At 32.7% G+C, this 20113-nt stretch overlaps 1 protein-coding gene across 1 annotated transcript in view; it reads right to left on the reverse strand.

The window, feature by feature from the left end:
• The window catches only part of LRP1B (LDL receptor related protein 1B), a 2378573-nt gene that overhangs the window by 696829 nt on the left and 1661631 nt on the right, over positions 1 to 20113 (reverse strand). Inside the window, exon 32 of the mRNA XM_031963676.1 lies at positions 4429 to 4578. Within this exon, the coding sequence (XP_031819536.1) occupies positions 4429 to 4578 (150 nt within the window). The remainder of the gene's footprint in view (positions 1 to 4428; positions 4579 to 20113) is intronic.

The raw sequence follows: 20113 nt of genomic DNA on the forward strand, positions 1-20113 counted from the left end.
TTGTGATTCCAGATCTAGTGATTTTTTATTGTAGTATACATTTTTCACTTTGGTTTCTATGGGAAAATGCTTTTCAAATTCCAAATAAATAGAAGACATACAGATCTTTGGAGCATAATTCATTGATTAGTTTGGAACCGTTTGAACTTCAGGGGAAAATAATAATTTTTTTCAGCAACTATAGACAATGGAGTGACTCATTACATATACTTTATCTTTCATGAGTGAAAATAATATGGTATATGGGGCTATCAGGGTTGAATCTTGATTTCATTTGCTGAAAGAATGTGAATTATTCCATGGCTCAAAGTGAACTTCACATGTGCCTGATATCAAAGCAAAATAAAAATGTCTTGACAAACAATGGAATCATGATGTTTCCCCAAACCTAATACCCTCTATTCAATCTACAGGCAAAACTATCTGATTGTTGTACTTTGTAGAGAAAAAGGAGAACTTAGTCTATGCAATTTCTAAAGCTTTTGGTGAATGTTAACATTGAAAAGAACATTAGAGATCATCACCTAGCCCAAATTTCTCACTTTGGAAATGAAGTTGAATGGCAGAAAGGCTATGATTTCTTAGGAAGTGTTACATCTGACCTCTGAATCCATGTCCCCTATGTAAGGTGAGCTAGGTCATACAGTGGAAAGAAAGTCAGGCCTGGAGTCAGAAAAACTCTTCCTGAGTTCATTCCAGTCTCATACAATTTTTAACTATATGATCCCAGGCAAGATACTTAACCTTATTTACTTCAATTTTCTAATTTGTAAAATAAGCTGAAGAAGGAAATGACAAACCATTCTAATATCTTTGCCATGAAAATGCCAAATGGAGTCATGAAGGGTCAGACATGACTGAAAACAACAAAACATTCCTAACTACTAATTCATTGTCCTTTACTTTCTTTGTTAGGAGAACCCCTCGGTACAGATGAAACAATCTAGCAAGCTAAATAATCTTTCAAAATTTTTAAAAATATATTTATAAGGCAATTTTTTATCATATATGGACTCAGTAAAAATTCAATGAATTACAATGAAATTCTATTATACAGCTTTTTATAGTATTTTCCTCTAATTTATTTGACTTGATTCAATATTGTTTGCTAGGCTTGCTGATTTAAAGGAAGGGCATTTTAAATACAATTTATTTTGCTTTTTTTTTAATGTATATGATTTCAGGATTGTTACACCTTGTTTAACTTTATCCAATTCAAGCTGTATTTTCTTTTTACATTCCCATGATCTTAAAAACAAAGCAAACAACAAAATAACAACCACAACAGGATTTTTTTCTCCTTTACTGTCTCAAAGAAATATCATATTAGGATTCCTGTTCTAAAACATCCTTCTCATCAGGCAAAATGCTTTCAGGATATCATATCTCTAGGCACAGAGAGAAGTGTTAAGCAAGAAAGAGCAAATGCTACAGTTTTCAGTTTACCTCCTACCTTCTAGTAATTTTAACACCTGATATAGTGCTAATGCATGTAGGGATTGTGAAATAACTAAAAGGGGACCTAAAGAGTAGAAAGATAGCCAGAGAAGATTTGAAAATGAAATGATACATTCATAAATGTGAAGGAGCAAAACAACATATTCAGGCAAAAAAAATATTTGGGGAAAGATTTGTTTGCTGGTTCATTTTTAAGATGACAAATTACACATAAAACTATTACTTTACAAGAAAAGAGACCTAGTGTGCCTAGTCTATAATGCTAAAGTATGGAAAATGATTAAAAAATTGTTGAATTCTTTCTTTGAAAAAAAAAAAAAAAAGGAATGCTTACATTTCTTGAACATACACTTCCTCAAATCAGAAGTTTCACTGTTAAATGCAAAAAAACCTTTTCTCCTGTTGCCTTCAATACAACTAGAAGACAAAATGTGCTAACTAAATTATCTTGGAAGTCACTCATTTGACCAGGAGATGAATTCTCAAATCCTTGACAAATCAGCAGTGGGTTAGTGATATGTTTCATGTTTCGATTCATTGCAAACTACAGATATCATATTATCATAGTGAGAGGGGGGAAAAAAAGGAACTCTGGATCACATAACATGAGCAAAATAGTTTATTACACAAAATCCCAAATTAAAAATGTATAATCTTAATCCTTATAATTTTTCTGTCTTTAAAAAAAACAAGCATTTAATCTTCAGATAAGTGAAAATCTTTAAAAATATAACCAAATTCAAGTCCATGTCTTCTGATATATTATCAAGCAAGTTATATGTCACCATGTAAGAATCCAGCTAACAGCTTTTACATTTTATTGTCTATCTTCATTGATGTGTGGAAATTTCCATAAAGAAACTTCCCCTCCCAAAGTACTGCTGGTCAATATCTATCTTATAATTTATAGATTTAAGGAATTGGGGGGAGGGAGGGGATTAAGAGTTTTAATGACTTATTTAGAATCAAGTCAGTAAAATTCTGAAGTAGTCTTTCTAATCAGAAATTGGTGCTTTATCCATTATACCACACTATCTGTCAGTCTGTAATAACCATTATATAGCAATTTTTTTCAAATCACAGCCTTTCAGAGGTTGGGGGGAGCACTGAAGGCCATAGAATCTAAATTTCATAGATAAGAAACATGAGGTCCAAAAAAAGGTAAAGTTGCTCAAAGTCTCCCAAATGGTGGTAGAGTCAGAGCTAAAATAGAAATATCTTTTGATTTAATAAGAATCAATGTTCTTTCTACTATATCATGATTTTTTGTTTCACTTTTTATATTTAAAACATTATATTTCTTTTCAAAAGTATATATAAATTTCCCTTTAAAAGAAAACCCTCCATTCTTTTGAAATTAAGCTTCTTGAAAAAAAAAATAATTGTCTCAAAAGCATACCAGTGGTTCTCAAACTTTTGTTCTCAGGATCTTCATGTTGTTAAAAAAAACTATTGAGGATCTATTCAAAGAGTTTTTGTTCACATGGGTTATATTTATAGCTATTTACTATATTAGAAACAAAAAATAATTTTGAATTTGTAGACCCTCTGAAAGGGTTTCAGAGACCCCAACAATTCTCTGGATTACACTTTGAGGACCACTGGCATAAACAGTATTCAACTGTGAACAGCTTGATTAGTCAGTGCTTGAATTATCCATGTCCTTAGTTTTTTTTTTTTTTTTTTTTTTCTTCCCTCCTAATGAATAGTTTCTATTTCTCTAAAACCTTATTTACCTAATAGCTGGTAAAAGAGGACAGGGAGAGGAAATAAAACTCAAATCAAGGGAGAGTTCTATTTATTCCTGACTATTCAAATGATAATTAACCAGGAGCATAAATAACTCTGTCTTGGTTTTAAGAGTGTTAGATTAGTATACTTATAGATAAGTATATCTTAGTATACTTAGTATGTATATATATATATATATATATATATATATATATTTAGTGTATATTAGTGTATACTAGTATACTTAGTATATATGTGTGTATATATGTTTATATATATATAAACTTAGTATATATTTTATACTTAGTATACTTAGTATAGTATAGTAAAAGCAAAACATATAACAATGTTTAGCCATGAATAACTCCCTATATCCATCTTGTTCAAACAGATGTCGCTTAACTATAGCTAATTGCTTGTACTATATATCACCTATAGCCTATTTTAACTGTCTGATCAATATATCATCTATGTCTTATTGAAGTACAAGTTTTTTAGTGATGAAAATGTTTTTACTCCCAAGAATGCCTGTTCCCTGTTATAAAATGTTTGCTTAATGAAAAATATTTTATTAGCAGAGCCAATCAGAAGAAAACAATAATTTCCTTTGACTTTGCTGGGTCATTTCCATACCCCATACCTCACACCTACAATACAAAAGAAAGTATGTAGAGAAAATAAAATAGAAATTGTGCACAGAAATAATAATTTTCTCAGTGGTATTCCACTGAAAGTAAAATATATAAACTTCAGCATTTGTCAGAAGGTTTATTTCAGGTACCCAAGACACTCTGGAGGAAAAGGAAGTTGAAATGGACAAATGAAGGCTTTTTAAATGAATTTTTATGTTAACATTTCCTTCATAACCAAGGATAATCAGGATCCAGCTATTCTACGAATCATATTTAGGCTTGAAGCAAAGGATGGCATCATAGCACAACACAGAAAATAAATGTGAAATAAGTAAAATTCACAGTAAACAGAGAATCAATAGAAGCAAAGTTCATAATGTCAGATGTAATACTGTAAAAATAAACATTAAGCACCATTCTGGATAACTTCACAAAGCTCTGAGCTAATAAGGGGGCAGAGGAAGAAGATATAATCATACAAATGTGCACACATTGATTATGTTTCTGGTGCTAATGGATCACTAACTGGTCTCAGCTTTCAATAGTTTATAATTTATCAACAACCAATCAATAAGAAGATTCATAGCTGTAGAAACACTGCACTTACCCATGATGGTTAGAGCAGTAGCTTTTGTTAATTCTTCTTTCATTGACTCAATCACTTCTAAATTGCCCCCATCCAGGTTGCATCTATTTATGGTTCCATTGCCTGAGCTGATCCAATAAAGTTTGTTCTCCACGTAGTCTATTGATAGACCTGTAATTAAATAATACAGTTTAAACAAGATGATGGCCATTTAGTGGATATTTATCTAGTATCATTAGGCTAGAGGAAAAAAAATGGAACCATATACTGACCTATCAACAAAATAAAAATCCAAAGAATGATTTTTTTGAAAAAACTCAACTGGTTAAGGAAATTGTGAAAATTAAATGTGGGAATATGGTTTGAGACAATTGTTTGGCTTTTCCTCTTTAAAAAAAAATCACTCTTCTAGTTAAGTAATGATGAGCTCTTTTATATACAACATCAGATATTTCTTACAAATTAAGAACTTGAGCTTCTAGGAGATTGTGACTTGAACTCAAGTCAAGTGACTTCTGGCTCAATCCAGAAGACCAATGTCACTGGCTGGAGGAATATGTAGTTAAAGAATAAGTTATTAAAAGAATGTAAGATAGGAGGGAGCTAGGTTGTGAAAAGATTTAAAAGTCTGAGCTTTTGTATTTGAACCTGAGGCAGGTTTCAGGGACAGGGTGACTAAATCATACCTGAGCTTTATGGAAATTAATTTACATAGTAAAAGGCAAAGCTGAGATTTGAATTTAAGTCTTCTGACACTAAAATTGGTCAATAACTCTGAAAACATCTATTAATCACCCACTGTGTGACAGAAACTATATTAATCACTGGGAACAAACATACAAACACACGCGCACATACACACACACACACACACACACACACACAGCAGATAATATCTTTAATGATCTCACAGTCCAAAGATATGAATAATTATGTACTAATATCCTTTGTAAAGGATAAATAAGAAGAAAAACGAATAGATGGAAGGCACTAGAGTTAAAGGGGATTAGGAAAAGCTTCCTGTAAAAAGTGAGACTTTGGTTAAGATTTGAAAAAAGTCAGGGAAGCCAGGAGTCAGATACAAAGGGAGAATATTCTATGGAGACAGTCAGTGAAAATGCCCAGAGTTGAGAAACATAGTATCTTGCTTAAGCAACTGTTTTCTTTCAATGTTACTGAGTCACAGTGTACATTAGAATTGCCAGGGGAGGATGTTAGGAATAAGACTAGAAATGTGGTATTGGAATGGGGGGAACAGGATGGAGCAGGTTATGAAGGGTTCTGCAAGTCAAAGAAGATTTTATAATGGAAGAGACTACTTGTAAACAAATAAAAACAATCAAATATATATACATATAAATATATATATATACATTTGATTGTTTTTCTGTGTATGTAAGTTCTACATACTTATATATAATAAAGGGAATAATTAACAAAGACACTAGAATTAAGAGTGTTTGGGGAAAGGTTCCTGTGGAAAGTGGGATTTAATTGGAACTTCAAGAAATCCAGGTAGGTCAGTAAGCAGAGCAGAAGAAGAAAGCATTCTAGGAATGAGGAATAGCCACAGAAAATGTAAGGAGCAGAGCAAAGAGATGGAGCAACTTGCTCATAGAATAGCCAGAAGACCAATGTCACTGGCTGGAGGAATATGTAGTTAATGAATAAGTTATTAAAAGAATGTAAGATAGGAGGGAGCTAGGTTGTGAAAAGATTTAAAAGTCTGAGCTTTTGTATTTGAACCTGAGGCAGGTTTCAGGGACAGGGTGACTAGATCATACCTGAGCTTTATGGAAATTAATTTAATGGCTGAATGGAAAATTAACTGGAGTGAGGAGACTTGACACAGGCAGACCCAAAAGAATTTTTTTTTTTCTGAGGCGGTTGGGATTAATTGACTTTCCCAGGGTCACACAGCTAGGACGTGTTAATTGTCTGAGATCAGATTTGAACTCAAATCCTCCTTACTTCAGGATTGGTACTCTAACCACTGCACCACCTAGCTGACCCCCACACCAGAAGTTTCTTGCAATAGTACAGGTGTGAGGTAATGAGGTCTGTACCAGAATGGTGGTGGGGTCAAAGAAAAGAAGGAAGCATATTCAAAAAATGTTGCAAAGGTAAAATCAATAAATCTTGGAAACAGATTGGACATGGGAAAGGTGAGGAGAAAAAATGAGGAATCCAGGATGAATGACTCTTAGATTGAGGAATGGGGAGGATAGTTACCCTCTATAGTAGGAAAGGGAAGATTTAGTGGGACTTAAGGGGAAATTATAATGAGTTTCCTTCTGGGAACAGTGAGTTTAATCTAGCTTTCTAGTCAGAAAGGGGGGATTTATTGCACAATCAACTTCATGATTTGCCTCATAATTAATCCAAACTTCAAGAATTCTCGAGCTCAAGAAAATAATGAATGGACCCTCTAGAAAGAGGAGAAAATTTCCTCAGAGTTGCCACCTTTTGGAGGAAGAAGAGGATTGCTCATCAAATGTTCCAAATCCGAAAATAGGATGCTAGTTCCCATTATTATAGTGAAAGTCTTGGGTAGGAAGTAGGAGTGAAGAGAAAAAAAAAGCAAAGTAACCACTCTAGAATGAGATCCCATAATTATCGCCAATCAATGTGAACCATATATACATAGTATTAATATTTATATAGCATTATTTTATATATATAGTAATATTTATATAGTACTATTATTAATTATATATTATAATTACATGTAAACACACAATATTTTATTCTCATTCTTTTCATGGAACATAGCAAAGGCATTATGAGTATGCTCATTTTACAAATGACAAAATTTATAAAATGTCATTTATAAAATGACAAAAATGTGACTTAATGGCTTAAGTAAGTTATATGAGATCTTATTTTTATCCCTGAGCTCTACTTCAAATGATCAAATCAATCAATATTTATATAGATTCATCTACATGCTACCATACTAGTAACATGGGAAAGAAAAACAAAAATGAAACATATCCTGTACTCAAGGATCTTGCATATTATTGTTGGAGACAACATGTAAAGATAAAGCCACATAAGAAGTAAAAAAAAAGATAATAATTATGGAATATGTAATGGTGGAGTATGTCACTAGACATACTCCAGAGAGCAGAAAAGATCACATCTAAGAGGTAGCATTTGAGTTGAGTTTTGAATGAAGATATTAATTTTAAGAGTCAGATATGATGAAAGAATACATTATAAGAATGGGGACTAGTTTATACAAAGGCATTAAGACTGAAATGTTTTATTCAAGGAATACTAAGAAATTTAGTTTTAGCTCTACTATAGAGTACCTGATAATTAATAATGTGTCATATAATAGAAAGGAAGGCTGGACATAAGTAGTACAGGACTTTAAATTTCAAACAGAAGAATTTGTATTTGATTTTATAAATAATAAGGAGTCAATAGTATAGTGGGCAGAAAAGTGATATGGGCAGAACTGTGCTTCAGAATGATTGCTTTCACAGCAAATTAGATCATAGTTATAATCCAAGTTAGGAACCATAAAGACAGACCAGTACTAAAATTATTGAAATAAAATAAGTGAGAAGTAATGAAAGCAAACATAAATTATGGTGGTGATTATGTAATAGAGAGAAAGTAATGAAGAGAATTGGTAGTGAATAGAGAATCAACAAGTATGAGTAAGTAATTAGAAACCTGGGGTGATGTGTAACAGAAGAATAGCAATATTATCATAGGTTATTTCTAGCATTGGTACTCATGCTACCTTTCTTCAATGATCTTTGGTTTTATTAGTGTGGTTATTGCAATTTACTACTACTTGGGAGCTGGTGTAGCCAAAAAAATTAATTCTCCTGCAGTTGACAAAATGATGAGACTCTCCAAACTAAATTAAATGTAAAGCTTCCCCTTTTGGGCAAGATCTTTTAAAATTTGTGTTCCTTTGGCCTGACATTCAAGAAACCAGGGTCTCATTCATGCCACAATGGGGTATTGGTGAAGGAATTTATTGGAGGTTTTGGTCTTAATAAAAAAGAATTGGAAACATTCTACATTGATCTATTTCATTCATTTCTTTCCTTTCATAACTCTCTTTGTTTTACTTTCTGATTTTTTTATCCCACTATCTCTTTGCCTTTCTTCCTTTTCTTCAATTTATATTTTAAAGATTTATTTTCTAGATACAATAACAAAAATACTTAGTCCCATTGACAATACTCAAAAATCAAGAATATTGTTGAATCTTCTCCTACACTCTGGAGTTACTCACTTGTTAATTCTCCCCAAACATATCTAAATCAATTGAGATTAACTTATCTGAATGCACTTAATTGTAAGACACTACAAATATAAAGGATAAAATATAACTATTATTGTTAGAATCCTTACAAAGTGTTAAGTCATTAGAATTGATAGAGACATGGTTCAATATGATTGATCTGATCCTACAAGGAGATGTTATGAGCCAGAACTTGAAACAAAGTACTAAGTGGAATTGAGACAATATTTAAATCTAGTTTAGAATTGATTTAATCCTACAACAAATAATGGTTTCCCAGTGATATAATGATTGGTGTGTACTCATTGTACAGAATATAAGCAAGAAGCTCTCAGGGCCAAAGAGCACTCTGGGAGACTGAGAGCCAGGAGTGAGTGGAGATGACAGTTGTGAAGATTCAGAACCAAGATTCCGAGGGAGCTGGAGGCAACAAAGGACAAGCTGCAAGAGCTCTTGGAACCAAGGAGGGAGATAGGCCTCTAAGAAAGCTAACCGGGCTATTTTGGAAGAAGCAATAAAAAATTGAACTTTTAACTCCTGGCTGCATTTGGAGTGATTATTATTTTGAACTTAAACTAAGGCTGTCTCCAGAAACCTCCCCAAGAAACCTGCTCCCCAGAGAACCATCATATTTTAGAAAAAGAAGAGAATACCACATATTATAATTATTGTTCATTCACTATAGTATATCCTAAAGAATATACCCACATTATCATAATCAATTATTTATTGGTCATCTATTAAAATGAATAAAAAATGCAGCACAGTTTGTTCAATTTTGTGTACTAACATTTATAATTACAAATACATTCCTCTATAGATTCAAAGTACATTGAGGGAATACATCTTAAAAATGAATAATTATTCCTAATAAAATAATTGTATGCTTTAAGTTACTGGGGTATTTTTACTATATGAAAATCTGGTAGATTTGTAATCTGAAAGAAAAAAAAAAAGTTAAAATTGGCATGTTGAATATTTTCAGTATTAAAAATCTCTCCATAAGTTTATATACACAATACAGAAAATGATCCCCTTAAAAACAGATATGATTTGGAGGAGTTTAACTTAGACTAGTATTATCTGGAAAGACTTGCAAGTTACCTTATAAATACAATTTATCAATATCATCATAAGTTATTTCTAGCATTGGTATTCATCTTATATACAGGTCTTATGCACAGGTATATAAAGCTTTTATATACAGGAAAATAGTTATTTGTCCAACTCAGGATGCTACTGTATCATTTCCCTAAGTATCTGCTCCTTTTCATCTATTCTCAACATCTCCCACTCTCCAGAGTATCATGAATTGATGGTGCTTTCTAAATAGCAAAGATGTCTATTCTTTGTAATGTGTATGTAAATAATGGAAATAAATTTTAAAGATAGATAAACATAATCCAGAGAAAATTTTGATTAGCTATTAAAGTACTTCACAATATCTTTCTATATGTGGGATATTTTTGAAAACATCAATCTAATTCTTGATTTCACAGATAGTAGCAAATTAAAAATGTTTTTTGAAATCATGCCATTACATTATACTTCCCATTTTATACTACTGAAGGTGTTAGCTCTATCAGTGAGTTATAGAATGTTTAATATGACATTACCAAACTCATAATTCAGAAGTAATTCCCTGAAATCCAAAAGAAAATACACTAAATTCATATGTTGCCATAGACAAGTCTTATCACTTTTCTGGGTGTTAAATGTATTTATCTATAAAATTAGGGTATCTAATTAAATGGTCTCCATAGTTCTTTTCAGACCCACATTCTAAAAAGAGTCTGAGTTGGAAAGGAACTCAGAGATTATTTTAGTTGTTACTTGACCCTTTGAGATGAGAATAAGTATGTTTACTTGGCATGACTAATTCCATTTTGTTTTAAGCCTCCATTTTATAATATAGTAGTAGTAGTAGTAGTCATAATAGTAATAATAGTTTTTAATAAGGCATTTATTATAAAAAGATAAATATTTGTGTATTGTTTGGAAATAGTTTGTATCCCCCAAATTTGATAAAAAAATTAATAAACACTAATGAGAAGCATTTCTGAAAATCTAGTTAACCATTGAAAAATATTTGTTAATGATAAGAAACTAAAGCTTCCAATGGTAGTTTCCTTTCTTCATAAGCTCAGGTATTAAATCACCAAACACTATTTATAATGTAATTTATAAATGCCCATAGCCAGAAGCAAATCAACAAAACAACAACAACAACAACAACAATGACTTCTCTTTGGTTACTATAGGACAGACTCCTGCTGTTTCCACAACCAGAAATTAGAAAATTTGAGTATCCCATATTTGCTCTGCTACTGCAGTCCTGACTGACCAAGACTTATCAGAATGTTAACTTGGAGGGATACACATGGCTCCTGGATGTAGAGAGAGGGAATTTTATGGTAAACACCAACAGGAGACATGTTTATCGGGATCTTTGGGACTTATGAAAATTTGTTCCTATAAGGATTGATATTTATATTGTTGAAGAGATAATTACATGCTTTCAGTGACTAAAGTGATTGTATGAATTGAGGAGTATAAATATAATTTAGTATTTTCATTGCACTAATCTGAATATGTAACTGTTAAGGTGGCTGTACCATGTGCTACATATGCTCATACATAATTTTTATCCCCATATGGAAACAAAACTGTTTCAGCCTTTCAAAGATACAACCCTCCTTCCAATTACCAGATTTGTAAGTATATTGGCATTTGAACTCTCATTTGCACTTGCTCCATGAATTCAATTTGTTAATAATAAACTTGAATATATATCATTTCTACTTTCACAATGTCTTTCTCTCCATTCTCTCCACAATATGTTTTCCCTCCATTCACATGGCTTCTACCTTTGTGTAGGTCCTTATCAATTCTCACCTGCATTTATAGCAATAAACTTCTTATTCAACTGCATGACTCAACTCTTTCCCAACCCTTATTCATCCCTCACTCAAATGCCAAACTTATTTTCTCAAAGAGCATGTCTGATCATGACACTCCCCAAACCAATAAAAACCCAGTGATTGCCTATTACTTTTAGGGCCAAATATAAAAGCCTCTGTCTTTCAAAGCCCTTCACAATCTGATTCCTTCTTCTTTTCCAGCCTTCTTACATTTTATTCTCTTCTATATAGTATACATTCCAATGATATTGCACTATTTGCTGTTCTTCAAGAGTGACAACTCCATTTTCCAACTATAAATCTTTGTAGTGGATGATCATTAGGCCTGAAAACTTCTTCCTGACTCCTAACTTGTGGGATTCTGGTAAGACAGCTCAAATCTCATTTTCCTAAGGAAAATTCTCTTGGCTAGTCTAATAGATATGTTAATAGCATATCTATTTTTCTTTCCTCTTTTGAACCTTTCAAATACTTGAAGTCAGTGGTTGTGTCCCATCTCCATGTCATTCCTTTTATATACTAAATATCTCCTGTTCCCTTATACCGATCTGCATGTAACTTGATATCAAGCTCTTCACCATCCTAGGTATCTTCTGGATAATTCTCCAACTTGTAATATCCTTAAAATGTGGACCCAGAAACCAGATTATTTCAGGTAACTTCTAGGTTTCTGAAACCTGAGAGACTATCATGGGTAAGGCTGATTGACAGCACAAAATTTCTTTTCATAAAACTTAAGGGATAAAATTCATATCTCACAAACATTTTAAAGATGGAAATGAATTTAATTAGTAAACTAAAATCCTGTGTGATATGTAAACTGCTCTAAGCACTTAATATGTATCCAAGACTGAGCCATAAATCTTAATTGAGACTATTTAGTTTAACAATGGGTAGCTGGGAATGTTGATTTGTATTTAAAGAAAACAAAGTTATTCAGCCCAAACTGCCTGAAGGCTGCAATTACTCATTCTTTAGAGCTATAGACTCCTAAAATGCCAACTTGGGTGTTTTGATGAGATTATGATGCACTTCTATTTCAAGTATGTCACACATATGGATTCAAAAACAAACAAGTTAAGAAGCTAGTCATTTATAGAACTATGCTTGATTCCCACTACCAATATAAAAACAAGTTGCCAAATTCTACAACCAATATATACTACTGAGCTTGGAGCAGAAAATGCTGAGTTCAAAAATCTCTTCAGATATTTCCTACCTCTATTACCTTAAGACTATTCCTGTGCCTCAGTTTATTCATCTATAAAATGAATAGGTTGCAAAAAGTGGCTTCCATCTTCCAACTTTAAATCTATGATCCAAAGTGACAACCATTATATGTTCTTCTTAAATCCCCAAAATTCAACAAGAATTCTCATGGGCTGAGCTAACCCTGTTCCTAACAAAAAGATTGAGTTGTTCATGTGATTCATCATCATCATAAGCCCAGTGTTTTTTTCCAACACAATGATGGTTAGGTAGTTCCCTGACCACCATTCAACATTACTAAATGCTCACTATTATCCCTCTTCCCTTTCTTTTTATCAACATTTACTGTACAGAATCACAGAACAGTGTAATACCAGAGAAACTGAGGCAAAATAGAGATTAGAGAATTTTTAATATTTTATTTGGATTTCTGATAGGAAGATATTGTGCTGGGGTCATATTGCCCCTAGGGCTGATATCCAAAGCATCCAGCAGGGAATGTGAGTTCTCAATGACATATATATGGCTCTAAGCTTGGGTATACAAAGGGGGATGGGTTCAAACTGTGGTGAGTAAGAATCTCCAGGTAGGGACCATCAATTCTGTTCTGACAGGTTGGGAATAGGACCATAAATTCTTACAAATTATAAGTTAAAGAGGTGTCCAACTAGAACCAGAAAGTCTGGACTTAGAGATACCAATGTTTTGGAATGCCAGATCTCCACAGCCCTACTTATCTCAGTTCTAATGGGCAGAAAGGGGGGTGGGCGGTGTTTGCATACTAAGGAAATTTGAGATGTAATAATTCAGGGAAACTAATACAGGGAAACTGAGGTAGAACGATTCTAGGAAACTGTGGCATAACATTGGAAGGAATATTAGAGATCTACTAATATGCAGGAACTAAATGATGTCTGTGAACCTGGATGGAAAAATAAAATACATCTTTATTTTCACTAATCTTGAAGTGAAATTATACATTTCTTTTAATTATCATTGTGGTGAACAAACTGTTGGTATTATTCTTCTTTAGACTGTCAAAGGGATCCATAACACAATGAAGGGTAAGAGTCCATATTGTGGTATCACTTTAATCCCTCATTTTATACATAAGAAAATAAAGTCTCAGAGATAAAGTGACACAACCAAAATCATATCGTTAAGAAATGGAAATGATAGAGTCAGAATCTGAACCTGGATTTTTGGAATTCCCAGTTTAATGTGCTTTCTACAACACTGTGCAGAAAATGTTAGTCCTGATTTTTTTGTTTGTTTAAACTCAATGCCTAGCTTGCTAATTGAATAAGCTACAGTTCCTTGTACATTGAAATATTGGTCTTTTTTTTTTTTTTTGAATGGATAAATTATTTTGCTGAATCACTAGCTATGTTGTATTTGGAACTAAAGCATTTGATTGTGAATCTTCACTCTTCTACTTACTTTTTCTTCTTTTACTTACTACTTTTCTTACTACTTTGTAGTATTTGTTTGAAAAAAATTCTTAACCTCCTTGACCTTTGTTTTCTTTTCTATGAAATGAGGAGATAGGATTGGTATTTTAAAATTCCTTTGCTGGCACTAAAACTACAATAGTGTGATAACAGACAAATACATTATCTTGCCAAGGTGAAATATAGACATACAATGTAAAGGATCAGGGAGGTGGTACATGATAAGAGCAGCAAACTCAAATCAAGAAATCTCCTCTTCCTGACTTTAAATCTTGTCTCAGACACTAGGTATGTGATCCTAGGCAAGTCATTTAAATGTTTGCCTCAGTTTACTTTAAAATAAACTGGAGAAAGAAATGACAAATCACACCAATATCTTTGCCAAACAACCCAAAAAAGGATCAGAAAAAGAGCGACCCGACTGAAAACAACTGATACTAGTCAGAGAAGGCTCCCCAGTGATACTGTTTTGCCATAGAATGACCTGATCAAAAGTTCAGATATCACATTAGGATGATGGGAGAGAGAGAGAGAGCTTTGAACAATTAGAGCTTTTAGAACCTAAATCATGCTGTGTACATGACCATGTAAGAGGATCAAATGAGATAATATACAAAGTGCTGTGGCAACCTTAAAATGCTTTATAAATACTCTGGATTATTGTTATTACCTTCTCTGCTCATACAGAGAGTCAGACCTGCTTCTAAGGAAAACAAGTTCTACAAATACAACAGTAATGATGATAATGATAATCATAGGTGGCACATATATAATGCTCTCCTAGTTTTCAAAGCACTTTCCTAGACTTGTGAAATAGATAGTCCATGACCTCTGCAAATAGAGTTTCTCTCCTTATTTGCTATACTGCAAATGCTTAGTTTTCTATATAGAAAAGAAAAATTGAACAAAGAAACAAAAAGCTTTCTTTCCTCAATATTACAGATTACAAATAATTTTAGGGAAGACAATATAAATTAATAAATTCTGAGATGTATGGTTTTTTTTTGAAGGATCTTTCTTTCAGGTAAACAGGATATCAATGACTAAACAGTGTTTTCATACAAAGTCCTCCAATTGCTGAAATCCACAAAAATACTACATATTTAGAAGTAACATGTTATGGGGCAGCTGGGTGGTGCAGTGGATAGAGCACCCACCAGCCCTGAAGTCAGGAGCACCTGAGTTCAAATCTGGTCTCAGACATTTAATACTTCCTAGCTGTGTGACTGTGGACAAGTTACTTGACCCTAATTGCCTCAGCAAAAAAAAAAAAGTAGCATGTTAATTGAATATGTGTAATAAAGTGCCACATAATGACTAAAAGAACTTGAAAATTCTGAGCCAGTCTGGTGTATGGGAAAGAGTGTGACATAGAAAATTGATACATCCTTTTAATTCTGTATCATTATTAATTATTGATTGAAAACTGTATTTAATCACTGAATTCAGTGCATAGGAATTAGTTGGATTTAAAATACAGCTTAACCATTTAACATTAGTTAAAATAACATGATTCGAATTTTTTGCTTTTTTTGTTTTGTTTAATCATTTTAGTTATGTCCACTCTTCTTGACCTTACTTGAGGTTTTCATGGCAAAGATTTTTGATTTGCCATTTCGTTCTCCAGATAATTTTCCAGATGAGGAAACTATGGCATATTGGGTTCAGTGATTTGTCCAAGGTCACACAGCTGGTAAGTATCTAAAGCCAAATTTGGATTCAGAAAGGTAAGTCTTCCTGACCTCCAAGATAGGCTTTCCTTCCACTGCTCTACCTACCTGTCTAACTTCTTCCTAAGAGTTTAACTTGCCCATTTTTCTGAGTTAAATCTGAAGCTCATTGACTCAATATAGTATTAAGATGTTCTGCCTGGCTATTAGCCTTGAATGGGACAACTCTGTTGCATATGGTCATTGATATGGGACTTTTCAGACTTTCCAGACTCCCTGTTTTTCCTTTACCTTGAACTTTGGAAAGCATTCTTTAGAAGCAAGTCAACATGATTGCACCAAATGTAAGCCTATCCTATACCTTTATCAACTATATAAAAGACTGCTCTGTTCACTCTAATTCATCCTAGCCACTGATGAGCTTAGGATGTCAATTTATTGACACCTGCTAGTCTTGGTAAATAAATTGATCATCATGACATAACTTCCAGGAGTCAAGATAGTGGAATAAACAGTAAATCACTATAATTTTTCCATATTCAGAAAATGGCACCTTGGACAAACAGCAACATCCAGAAACCACAACTCTATATGCTTCAGTTTAGCCCCAAGGAAACCCAGAAACACCCCATCTGCCTTATCACATGCCAGAGAAGCAGCCACAACCACAGGCCAGCACCAGGTAAGCTGTCAGATTCCCTACTGTCTCTAGTAGCACCAAGCCACCAGTGACTCTCCCTTTACTTTTTAGCATAGTACCAGATGGGAAGGTCTCCCATGGGCCTCAAGGGAACATCAGTGCAGCAACAGGTAAATAGTCAAGGCTTCCAGCTCAAGGCACAAGAAGACTGAAATAGTGACCTTTCCATCCAGGGAGCACAGCTCAAACCTAAAAAAAAAGGAAAGAGGCCAAAAAAAAAAAAAAAGAAAAAGAAATACAAACCATACAACAACAACAAAGAATCTGACCACACAAAAAATTATTGTTATGGGGGGATGGGGAAGGGATGAAGACACAAAATAGAAAAGAATAGCAATTTCAAAATATCTATGTGCAAAATCCTAGAGAAAAAGGAAAAAGCCATAACTCAGAAAGAAATTATGGAAGAGCTCAAAAACAAGCTTAAAAATCATATCAGAAAGGTCAAAAAATTTGGGAAAGAAATGTGAGTTATGTAAGGGAATTGTAGAAAAGAAGTCAACAAGTTGGAAAAAAAACTATTTAAAAATTAGAATAGAAAAGGAAATACAAAAGCTAACTGAGGAAAACAATGCCATAAAAATCTGAATTGGAAAAGTGGAAGTTAATGACCTTATGAGACATCTAGAATCAATCAAACAAATTCAGAAGAATAAAAAAAAATAAGAAGAAAATGTAAAATTTCCCATTGGAAAAACAACTGTTGTGGAGAATAGATGCAGGAAAGATAAGGTCAGAATCACAGGACTGCCCAAAAATTATAATCGAATGAAGGATCTCCTGTACAATCTATTTCAAAAAATTATCAAAGAAAATGATATGGATATCCTGAAACCAATGGACAAAATAGGCAATGAAAGAATCCACCACTCACCTAAGAACAGAGATCACAAAGTAAAACTTCCAAGGAATATTATAGTCAAATTTCAGAATTATCAAATTAAGGGGAAAAAAAAAACACTACAAGTAGCAGAAAGAAACAATTCAAAGACTAGAGAACCCAGTATTAGACTCAGTATTATACAGGATTTAGCAGCTGCAAAATTCAAGGATTAGACAGCAGGACTACAACCAAGAATCACCTATGCAATGAAATTAAGTATAATACTTCAAGGGCAAAATTATTATTCAATGAAACAAAAGCTTTTATTTTAATGAAATAAAGTTTTCATAAAGAGAATTCAAAATTAAATATATATATATATATATATATATATATATATATATATATATGTATGTATATAAAGATACAAGAGAAGCCCAAAATATAAAAAGGGGAAAGAAAGCATAAGGGATTCAATAGACTAAACTTTTTACATCTCTACATGAAAACATTATCATTGTAATTCTATTTTTAAAAGTTATACTACTAATAGTACAGAGAGAAGGAATACAGAAAGATATATTAAAGGTAAAGGGATAAGATCATTTTGAAGGGATGACATAAAAAAGTAAAGGATGAGGAAGAGGAGAACATTGGGTGTATAAGGAAGGAAGAGGAAGAATGGGGTCACCTATTTCACATGAAGAGGTGTGAAAAACCTATTACAATGGAGGAAATAATGACAGGATGAATAAGAGGCATCAATTCAATCTTACTCTCATCATTATTAGCACAAAGAAGGAATAATATACACAATAAATTGAATATAGAAATCTATCTTACCCCAGAGGAAAGTAGAAGGGAAGGAGATTAAATAAGGGTGGAGGATCTGATAGAAGGGAGGGCAGACTGGGGTAGCTGTAGACAGAAGTAAAACATTGATGAGAAGGGAAAGGAGAGAGGAGAGACAGGAGGTAAAATAGTATGGAAGGAAATATACAGTTAGTAATCACAATTCTGAATGTGAATGAAATGAGCTCTTTCAGAAAATAGAAGTGGAAAACATGGATCAAAAACCAGATATGTTGTATATCAAGATAAACTTGAAGCAAAAAGAGAGACACACATGAAGTAAAGATGAGGGGCTGGAGCAGAATCTATTATATATCAGTTGAAGTTAAAAAAAAAAAAAAAAAGTAGGAGCAGTGGTCCTAATCTCAAACAAAGCAAAAGCAAAAAATAGACCCAATTTTAAAAGATAAGGAAGGAAACTACATCTTGCTAAAAGGTACAAACAAAACAAAACAAACAAAAAAAAAAAGATGAAGTAATATGAAGACTAAACATATACACAAAGTGTTATATTATACAAGTTCTTAAAGAAGTTAAGTGAAGACATATAAATGATCAAACAAGAGATAGAGAGTATTATGAAATATAAAATAGATAATTTTGATTATATTAAATTTAAATGCTTTTGCATAAATAAAACCAAGGAAATCAAGATTAGAAGGAAAGCAGAAAGTGGAGAAACAATCTATTTCTATAATTAGCAAGTATTTCTATTAAAGGCTTGTTTCTCAAATATATAGAGAGCTGAGTTAAATTTATGAATAAAAGTCATTTCCCAATTGACAAATGGCCAAAGAACATGAACAATTCTTTTTCATATAAAGAAAATTAAAGCTAGCGATTAGGCATATGGAAAAAGTGTTCAAAATCACTTTTAATTAGAGAAACGCAAATTAGAACAATTTTGAAGTATCACATCACACTGATCAGATTGGATAATGACAAAAAAGGAAAATGATCAATGTTGGAGAGAATATGGGGAAATTGGGACACTAATGTATTATTGATGAGAGTTGTAAATGGATTCAGTCATTCCATAGAACTATTTGGAACTATGACCAAAAGGCAACCAAACTGTATGTATCCTTTGATCCAGCCATATTGGATTTATATCCAAAAAAAAAATCATAAAAAAGGAGAATGTGGAAAAATATTTGCAGCAGCCCTTTTTGTGGTGATAAAATATTGGAAATTGAAGGGATGCCCATCATTGGAGGAATGGCTGAACAAGCCATATATGAATGTAATTGAAAATATTATGCAATGAGAAATGATGAAGAGGTAGGTTTCAGAAAAAAAAAAGGAAACATTTGTATGATCTGATGAAAAGTGAAATGAGCAGAACCAGGAAAACACTGTACACAGTGTAGGCAACATTTGTGATAATCAACTATAAATGACTTGGCTTCTTCTCAGCAACGTGATCCAAGACAAGTACAAAGGACTCATGAGGAACTATGACTAAAGGGCAAGCAAACTGTACTTATCCTTTGATCCAGCCATAGATTGATCCAAGACAAGTACAAAGGACTCATGAGGAAAAATGCTTTATCTGCATTCAGAATCCATCAATTCTTTATCTGTCTATGGATAGCATTTTCCCCTTTTTTTCACTTCACTTTTTTTTTTTCACTTTATTCTTTTTTATGTCTTTTCTTTTGATCTGTTTCTTTTTTTACAACTGTGACTAATATGAAAATATGTTTTACATTTTAGCACATATATAATATATCAAATTTCCTACTATTTTAGAAAGAAGCAAGGGAGGGAAAATTTGGAATTCAATAATTTCTAAAAATGAATTGCAAAAAAT

This window comes from Sarcophilus harrisii, chromosome 3 (assembly GCF_902635505.1).
Source record: "Sarcophilus harrisii chromosome 3, mSarHar1.11, whole genome shotgun sequence".
NCBI lineage: Eukaryota > Metazoa > Chordata > Mammalia > Dasyuromorphia > Dasyuridae > Sarcophilus > Sarcophilus harrisii.